The 10,109-nt window shown below is 38.6% G+C and overlaps 1 protein-coding gene across 1 annotated transcript; it reads right to left on the reverse strand.

Annotated features, from left to right (window-relative positions):
* Positions 1–712: 712 nt before the first annotated feature.
* LOC108010692 (uncharacterized) lies at positions 713–3,632 on the reverse strand. The gene is made up of 2 exons (XM_036816101.3): positions 3,350–3,632; positions 713–1,324 (listed from the first exon to the last, which is right to left on the reverse strand). Exons 1-2 carry the CDS (start codon positions 3,447–3,449, stop codon positions 1,068–1,070), a joined length of 357 nt encoding a protein of 118 aa, XP_036671996.3. The 5' UTR covers positions 3,450–3,632; the 3' UTR covers positions 713–1,067.
* Positions 3,633–10,109: the final 6,477 nt, after the last annotated feature.

Consider the following 10,109-nt stretch of genomic DNA (forward strand, 5'->3'; position numbering starts at 1 on the left):
TTCATAATTAAAGTATACACCAGGAAAACTAGTAAAAGTTTAAGATGAATAAACTTGTTAGGAACCCTTGAAAATATATTACTTTTTTAATGTTGTTTGCTAATAATTAGAAAACCGGACAGAGTAACGGTTAAAAATTAACGTAATGCAAAAGGGAAGCACCTCCGTTAATTTATTGTGCATAAAGTAACACTTGCCTCCAATAATCGAGTAAGTTCCGGCACACTTAGCATGTCTTTATGACCAGAAGCTAATAAAACTTAAACTAATACGTATACAAACCGTTCCAGGTAGTCCCCTTGTAATTGCTTTTCTTTATTGGATTTTAAAGTATACGGTCAGTTTCTATTTTGGGAAATCCACAGCTGGCCATCTGGGTTGCTTCTTCCCTGGCATTTCCTGTTGGGTCTAATAAACCCCGGGCCATAAACTTAGCATTCGCATCAGGCGCAAAGTCGTCAAGCCGTTGGACTCTCCGAGCAATAAACTTTTGATCGTATTTGGAGCTGGGCTCCGGATCGTTTCACATGCGGTATGTGCGATGTTTGCCCAACGAATGGTCCGCAGATGAGTCAGCCAGCAATAATCTGGTGGCTTATTGACAAAGTCCAAAAAAAGAAGAGCGCGTAATCCGGTGGACTGCGCAAATAAGCTCCAAATTTGGACATGACTCTGCCAATCACGTTTCCAAATCAATACGCTTAAGCAAACATTTGCATATTTCAGATTTTTTATTACTTCGCTTAAACCTTATGGACTAAACATAGTTGTTTGATGGTTGTTAGTCATTCTTGCAAATATCGCATACAGGGACTTTTGAATAAATCAAAACAAATTGAAATATGTTCACACGTGAAAACATAAAGGGTAGGGAAGGGGTATTTATGCAGATAATGTGGTATTTACAAATTAAAATAAATAAATTATGAATGAATCACGCACGCACACAGTCGCTCTCTCTTTCACTCGCTCTCTTTCGGGCACTACAGAACTACGAATACATTTCATGTAAAATCACGTTTCAGTTGCGGCTATATAGGATAGACATATATTTGTGGACAGCCGATCTACAGTGAGACGATGAAGTCCTTGCCGGTCTTGAAGTCGACGCACTTGAACTGCGGACAGCACTTGGGGAACCGCCAGTTGGGGTCGCTGGGCAGCTCCTCGCAGCCAGGGGCCTCTATATAGGGACAGGTCTCGATGCTGATCTCGCGGGCCTCCAGGCTGCAAGTCATCGCCGCGCAGATGCCCTTCGGCTTGTACTCCTTGTCGGGCAGCAGGGCCTTGCGGGTCAGCTTGTCGAAGCACTTGCCGGGATGGGCTGCAAAACAGAGGGGAGATCCGGATTTAGTACACAGGAATTAAAAAACATTCAATAAAATATAATATCTAAAATATGGATTCCATGTATGAAGTAAACCCACAATTGAATATCAATTGTAAGAGTCTAAAGCTACCTTTTATTAATGTCAATATAATAGATTCCTTTGTGGCAACATATAAGAATTGTTTTCAGTCTACTGTGCTGCAAGCGGAAGTGGACAGTCTTCTTTGTTGCTTCCCCGAAGCTGTCGTAGTTGCTGCGATTTATTTATGCGCTGTACCCTGTCTTGCGAGCTTATGAGGAAGTGGCTATAAATCGTGATTGTGCCCGAACGAAATTTAAATACGTGCATGCATATCGCAGACTGGGTTACAAAAAACGAAAACAAACCAGCTCCAGGGGAGAATAAAAACGATTGTCCTTTAAAAATAGTATATTTTCATTTTTTATATTCCCTGTTTTTTTAATCTCAGTTAATAAAATAAATAAGATACATAGCCATTGGAAATTTTCGCCTCTCGAGAAGAGACCTATTTTTGTAACTATCCATCTACATCCATGACTTGCACGAACCAAACGAAAGACTTAAGTCACGAACTTGACAGTCATTTGACATGAAAATTGGCACACAAGTGCTGGGCGGGATAAAAATACATCTGAAAACAAGAGCTATGGACAGCCTGCGGTGGCGGTTACCAGTTGAGTCCAGACTGGCATTTATTTTTAAACCTCGAGCACCGAGGCGAGCTGACAGATGGCGATGGAGCGTACGGCGTACTCGTGCTTTTATTTATAACGAAGTGCCTGCGGCTGGGAATTGTTGAGTTGTTGTCGGGTTCAAAAATAAATTACCGAATAGAAAGGTAAGTTTGATTAATGACACTCGCCATTAATTTACCACTCGAAGAGCAGAAGAACACGCATTCCCACCAATTGTGCAATTAATCGCCGGCCGCGTGAACTCATCGCCTATTTTTAAGCACTCGGCGCTAATTTCTTATAGATTAGTGAGCCAGTCGAAATTCCCAGCCAAAGACGTCTGACGACCTTCACACATGAATAATTCAGCAGCAGGAAAATATCTATCCAGCGATCTGGCCAGGGGATAATCGATAAGTTTTCTAACTTAAGTCCGCATAGCGATGCAAATTAGCCGAGCGCTTGAATAATAACCACATCAGCACATTTCCTTTGCTAATTTTTGGCAAATGCGAAAAAACCCAAAAACCGAAATTCATATCTATCTCTATTTGTATCTGTATCCGAATCTGAATCTGCTATACAACCGAAAGGGGGCCAATAACATGACAAATTTCATCTGTTTTCAGCTCTTGTTGTTTTCGTTTTCGTCTTTTGCGTCGTTCGATTTCATTGTTTTCTTTTGTTTATAACTTCGATTTGTGTTTGTTGACGTCAGCGAAAGCGGTCAGAAATCACAAACAAATCAAACCATAAATCACATGTCCAGCAACGTTATCATAAACAAATACTGCCCGACATCTGACGTCAAAGTTTTGTCTTTGGCCAAAAATTTGGCTTCTTTTGGGTAGCTAAATTCCTAATGAGAATGAGCTAATGGCAGACCTCGCAAAATCATCGTCACAATCGTAAATCAATCACGAAATCCCCTGCCAACCACTATAAATTTTTAGTTTTTATTGTTTTTCGTGGCTCGAAAAGGTCGCCTGTTAAGTGGAAACTTAATTAGAAAACTCCATAAGCAAGCATCGACTTAATGGAATTTTTCAATCATCTCAATTCCCCTGCCACTTTAATCGAAACATTAATGGAAAGCTCACGATTTTCTCAATGCCGGTGTAAAACTTATTGTTCTAACAATATTAGGGGTCATCGCTTAAATGCCATAGCTTTTAGGAGTAATGGGCGTTAGTGTGTAATGCACACTGTATAGTACTTCAATCTAAATTTTTTGTCAACTGAGAAATAAATATCTAACTGACATACCCAACCAATCAAAGGTTCTTAAAGTGTGCTAATGGTCTTTCTTAAATAGATCCTTACCAGGATGGAAGATGGCGGGCTGGGAGTAAACGGCTGCATCCACAACGCTGGCGAAGATTGCGAGGAGCGCGATGGCGGCACAAACTTTATCCACTTGCATTTTGCAGTTGATTTTTTTGTATTTTAGGTTGTTGAAATTTTTGATAATATTCTATACGACTGGATTCGATTCCACTCTCGTATTTTTGATCACTTGCGATGTTTTGCGCGTTTAGCTTGGGGCTTGATTTGAAAGCTTTTTGAAGAGCTGTGCACGGTCTGAAAGTCAGTCACCAACTGAAGCTACCTCGCCGGGGCACCCATATTTAAGTGAGTCGAAATCGAGAGGCGCTGAGAGCCCACGATCGGGCTATATCTCTCCAGATCTGGCTCTCGTCACTGGGCCGAAGCACATGTTTTCTTTTTGGTCGCGGGGGCTTGGGATATTCCGGAGTTGGGCGAGCGCCATAAATCTCACGGCCCTCGTCCCACTCGGCGGCCATTTGGAGAGCTATCGCCGTGAGCTGGCGAAATGCTTTTACCCCCCAATAAGCCGGCCATTGTTCTGCATTATTTTGCAGTTTTGCCCAATTAATTAACCGGCCTCCCCGAAATGGCCTGCTAAGTAATGGGCAGGGTTTGGGTCTGGGTGTGCCTAGTGCTGGAATGTGGGGTCTCCCACCCCTGATCTTCATAAATGGCAGTCCTCTTAGGGAACCAAACCCCATTTAGCCGACAATTGTCGAGGCGCATCGAATGGCCCGCTAACCGAGCGAATCTCAGCTAAATGCGTCTGAAAGATCTTACCAAATTTGGCTGCACTGACGGCCGAGTCGGTGCTTTGAAGATCTGTTAAATACTCAGGGAAAATATTGACAACTGATGCTTGAAATGATGTTGAAGATTGAAGAGTAGGAGTTCAAAGAACCAATGATATATTGAAAACAAGTATGATAACGATATACTGACATAGTGTGTTCATTAGCATTGATCTTAAATTTCTGTTAAATATTTTGTTAAGTAGTTAAATGTGTTTTTTGTTATTTTCTATACAAAATAGTATTTATATAATAATAGTATTTTCAATAATGAAATGGAAATTTATCAAATATTTGTTTAAATTGACTAATTTAATATTGATATTAAGGCAAGTTATAATCATTTTTAATTAACCCCAACAGTTGGCAATAAAAATGTCATAAAAGTTTTGGTGTCAACAGCATTTTACCTGATTTCTGAATGTTTGATTCAAGTTCCCCATGCTTTTACCCACCCTCACTTTACTTATACGTATAAAGTGCTACACTGAAATAAATGTATAGCGTATTACAAATATTTTCCCCAGAAGGTTAATGAACCTGGCGTGGCTTGAAAATTTAAATTGATGCTGCCGTGCTTATTATCCCATTTGGCTGACGCCAACTTGTCGCCGGCCGCCACCTTTTGGTACAAAAGGCGTAACTCTTAATGAAAACTAGTCGCTTCCCGACTTTTTAGTGCTTTTATTATAGGCCAGAAACCTGTACACAGTGTCGGTAATAAGTTTGTGCACTTGGCATACTAGTGAACTGCTAATATGATATCATAAGGTAGTATCTTCTCATAGCTAACCACGTTGTTTTATAAATTCTCACTTTCTACCTTTCGTCACTGTCTTTTGTAAATGTGATGGTAAAAATATCGACAATTTGTATTAGTCTACACATTATATTATTTTATAATAATAATAATATTAGGGGTTTTTAAAAATCCCTTAAAAGTTATACACTTAATGACAAGAGGTCATCACTACGTATGAGTGATATTGTTCTTATTATTAAACTCCTATTGCTGTAGCAAGCGTATCCACCATATATCTTCAAATGCAGTACTTAGCTTTCTTATTTTTTACCACCTTGTTGTCAGGAAATCTCGTCAACTTCTCGATCAGCCCAATTGTTTCGACCCCAGTTGTTTTGGAGCCAGCCAACATTTTTGATTAAGGCCCCGTTGTTTGTGTTTGTTGCTTGGGAGCTTGAAAACTTGGCAAGTTGGGATCTTGGGATCTCTGTACCGCACTCGTACCCGTTTAACCCGTTTCCATTTCCACCGGCAAGCCTTGATACGTATGTCGCACTTGCCGAGGATCGGATCGCCAATATATCGGGGGCCGGCGTGACGTCAATTTGCGTTGTGCTCTGTTGTTTGTTTGCCGGGGCCTCGACTTGGACCGATCCAAAGAGCGAATCACTCGGCGGCGCACGCTGGAATTTATTAATTATGGCCGGACTTGGACTGGCAGTGCTCCATGGTATTCCTGATTCTTTGACACAGGGCTCTCGGCATCGCGATAAGGTCGTCCCGCAATGAACTATGCTAAAAATTCCATTCGAAGCGGCCGATTTGCGGTTGATTTATTGTTTATTCGTTTTAATTTTATTGCCAACATTTTGGTTTACGTGCCATCCCCATGGGCCCCATGTCTATGGGTCCATGTATCCATCGATCCCCAAGAGAAACATACACATTCTGACTAAAGCCAGAGACAAATCGATAAATATTTATGTGCCTTAGTTTTGTTGTTTTGACGCCGCGCATAATTAGTAATTAATATTGCCTTTTCCACTTCCAGCCCAGCGGAGCACACGGTAGCGAGCAGGTAATTCCTGCCTTCAACCAATAAACGATCAATTTATATAAAAATTAATTGTTGATTAATTGCCGCTCGGGTGTGATGCATTATGTATGAGCCCAGCAGGCCCATCGTAAACATTCACTTTGCCGTGGCATGGCACAGGTTTCTTGGCCCAAAACTGGAAGGCCGAGGACAAGTGGTTATAACACCATTTAATAGCCGAGTCACTCCACTCTCGTCCTTGCCGTCGAAAAAAAGTGGAAAAATAGTATGGATATTAAATAAGCCATAGTTGTAAAACAATGACAATAATATGGTGTAATGGGGAGTACCAAAGATTTAAGCTTTACAAAATAAATAGGTTCTACAGTTTTTTTTAACGATAGACCAATGCATTTATTCTAAAATGAGATGAGGTTTCTTTAATTTTAATAATCATAACAAACCTTAAAATTATGATAGAAAACTAATTTGATAATATCTGAACCCATATGGCCCCCAATAGTTAGTTCCAGAACAAAACTAGTCCACACAAATCGACCAACTAATGTCCAACCTTGTTTGCATACCTCGAGTGGGCCCGACTGGAAATGAATTTATGATGCCTGTATGGGGTTGTCATTTAACATAAAATCTGTCAGATTCCCAGAATTTACTGTGGCGACTTGGAGACGCGACAGAGATCGTCGCATCTGAAATTCCTGCATAATCGGCACTGGCAAATAGACTTGATTCGGCAACGGACTGGACCGGTCCGTCCGGCTATCTCTACCGATAATAATATCCACGGCGACAGTAGCGACGGCAATGTGTAATAAAATCTTCACGCCGATCAGCCGAGTAAAAAACATACCCCTATAATACGAGTAGTAAACATCGCGGCATTGCCAAAAACGATTAGCACATGGAGCGGACGTGGATCTCAGATAACTTGATGGATTGTTGGCAATTTCTTTGGCGCCAGACTCTATTCGAATTAGCTTCTGCTCGATGCGGATTTCGATGCTCGGTCTCGGGGTTTTTACTCCCGAATGGCAAACAAAAGCCATCGTGTTAAATATGCAAATTTGAGGCAAATTAATTTATAGAGTCTGGGATTAAAGAAATTCCAAATTTCTTTCCTTTTTCCGTCGGTCGCCCACCGTTTTGGGGAATACCTGATAGAGCCATTAGCTGATTGATCTGGGATTCCATTCGCCAAATTGGGGCTGTCGAACTAGAGACGTTGGGCATCAATCTAAACGAAAGTGCGTAGCTTCTTTTGCTTATGTTGTTGGCTGGAAAAGCCCCCAAGTGTTCGATTCCTACAGGATATACATAACTTGTACTGTCTTATTAAAATATTTTGTATACGAAATACCCAATTAAAATTCATTAAATTTCTGCGAGATTATTTTCCTTTATAACCAGAACGGAATTTTATTTAAAATCTAGTCTAGAATCAACTCGGTCATTAACAATCTGAATTTAAATCGAATTTTATGGTCTTAATACCTTTTTTAAAGCAGACAAACCTTGAGATGCTCAAGATCTTGTTAATTTCTTTGTTTGCATGGTACTTCTACCAGGTAGAATCAATAAAAGTCATAAGGAAGTGTTTCCGACTAATTTAGTTATGCCATGACTAAGTTAATTAGATCCACCTAAATTAAGCATGAGCTTTAACATTCCAAGTAATTATAATACAATTTGATATCTTCTTGTGAAGTAGGGTCAGTATTTTTCGTTCTTTAATAAAATGAAATTCTTCATGCTTGCTTTGCGGGTTGCAGCTGGAAAATTTCGATTTTAAACAAATGAAACCAAATATGGAAATGGATAACTTTGGGGAATTTCCGCGTGTCAGTCATCTGACTAACAAGGCACTTTGTTCGGACCATATCGGTCCATATCGACTGATATGGCCAAATGGGTGTGCATATCGTGAAATTTTGAATATGTAAGCTAATTTCGTGATTGGCACGCGTTCAGCTTTTTGAGATTAATTTATTCGGTGAAATTTCGCGAATCATTCAGAAAAATTTCGAGGGAACAAAGAGAAAAAATTTACCTTTCCTTGTAAAAACCCTGTAACTTTTATAAAAAATTAAAATCTTTTATCTATTTTATTTTCAATTTTAAAATTTAACTGGAACTATGTAGCGAGAAATGATGGATCGCTTAACAAATGACATTAAACTACTTTACTTTTCAAGCAATTAAAATACATTTGCATAACTTGCTGAGCCAGTTTGGGATCTTTTGTAATCCCCAATGTTCCAATACGCATTTTTGTTTCAATTAATCCGATGTAGGGGCAATCATTTCGCAGAGTGGTTGAATTAATACGCTAATTTTATTTGCCCACATCTGAGACGGTCAATTTACGCGATCGCCCCCGCATTTTTGTTTTAACGCTCCACTGGCAAAAATCACTTAGCGGAGAACCGGCAGCGGAATGCCAAATGAAGTGAAGTAAACTGCACTCAGAAAAAAACAAGTATTTCGTGCTTAAATCAAGCATTTCAGTTTCATCGTAAATCCTCACAATTACGCATTTTCAAGCCAGACAATACTCCATTTCAGTATGATTTTAGAACCTTTAAATACATATTAAAGTATGAATTACCTATTAAATCTAGTCATATTTGTACTTAATACAAGTACGATTTGTTATTAAGGACGAATATTTCCTAAATCACTTCTTCCATTACTCTATTAAAATGGATTTTAATAATGGACATCACACAGTAGTTCCATTGGTGTGATAGTAAGAGAAATAGGAATTGGAAACTTGGAATGGATAAAGAGATGTATAAAATAAATTAATATTACTTACTTACGACTTGACGGTCACGGGCATTAACACCATGTATTTTATGCGCCTTTGGGAACAAAACTTTGGGAATTTTTAGATTTAATCGTTATTTAAATCTGAATTGTGCTTAATTTAAAACCGTTCCAGTACGAACGTTCTTAAATTGTTAAGCATGAAATCGGTCTTATATCAAGACTGTTTGTTCTTGATTATAGTATAGTGTTTTTTTCTTAGTGTGGGAAACGATTAAATTACATTTGTGCCTGCGTCTAACAATGGGATTGGGATAAAGAGATTAAATTTTGCAAATTCTTTTTTGGCTTTGTTTGCCCCTTTTCGGGTTTAACCCACTGGATCCCCGACCGCCAACTTTCACGATCCGGTTTCTCGCAAGTGACGTGAATTAAACATAGAAAAACCGTAGTAAACACTGCCAGTGGATTTTCGTTTCGTTTGCCGAAAACAACCTATAATTATGCGAATTTGACAGCGAAACAAACAAAACAAATACGAAATGCCAGCTAAGGTCGCCGCCGGAGAACCTGAACCACTGGATCCCCAGATGGACCACGGGGCCAGGGCTATGGCATGGGTATGGGTATGGTATGGTCACTAGGAATTCCCAGATCGAAGTTGCTAATTTAATTTGTTTTCGAGCTCGTCGCACGACAGAGTTTCTTGGTCCACTTTTCATTTGGCTTTTGAACGATTTGTTTTGATGCTCCATCTTCGTTACTATTAAAATGTGGTGTTGACTAATCTCTTATCTGTGTTTTATTAATATTTTTGAATAAAATATACAAGATACAGGGGCCACAAACAACAAAAATGTCTTTAATTTGTTTATTTTCATGATTAAATAAAATAAATAAATTAACATATAAAGTTGCTTAATAAAAACATAAATTAATTTGATTAATTTTAAAGAGTTTTATTTGCATTTTGATGAAGTATTATAAACCAGTTCTAAGTTTTAAAGAAACGACAACAAAGGCAAATGCCTACCTTAATTATGTGTATGATTTGTTGTTAATAAAAACAAACAAAACAAAAAGTTATGAAAAATTAATCATTTAGAAAGAAAGTTATTAAATTTTCTTAATATTTTACTTAAAAGTTATTTTTGAAAAATTGTTCGATTCAAAAAGAAAGAACATCTTATTTTTAGCCATGCCACAAACCATGGATTGAGAATAAGGTAAGTGACAATCCAAGTTTTCAGCCTATAAATTTCCTGTTTGTATTTATTATTATTGATAATTTAAATCTTGTTCTGTAACTTTCGTGGGTTTTTGATAAGTTTTTCCGGTAAAATGGTTATTGTAATAAAAGATTTGGCGGGAAACCCATTTTCCCGACAGATGGTGTGA

The sequence above is a fragment of the Drosophila suzukii genome, chromosome 3 (genome assembly GCF_043229965.1).
Source record: "Drosophila suzukii chromosome 3, CBGP_Dsuzu_IsoJpt1.0, whole genome shotgun sequence".
Classification (NCBI taxonomy): domain Eukaryota; kingdom Metazoa; phylum Arthropoda; class Insecta; order Diptera; family Drosophilidae; genus Drosophila; species Drosophila suzukii.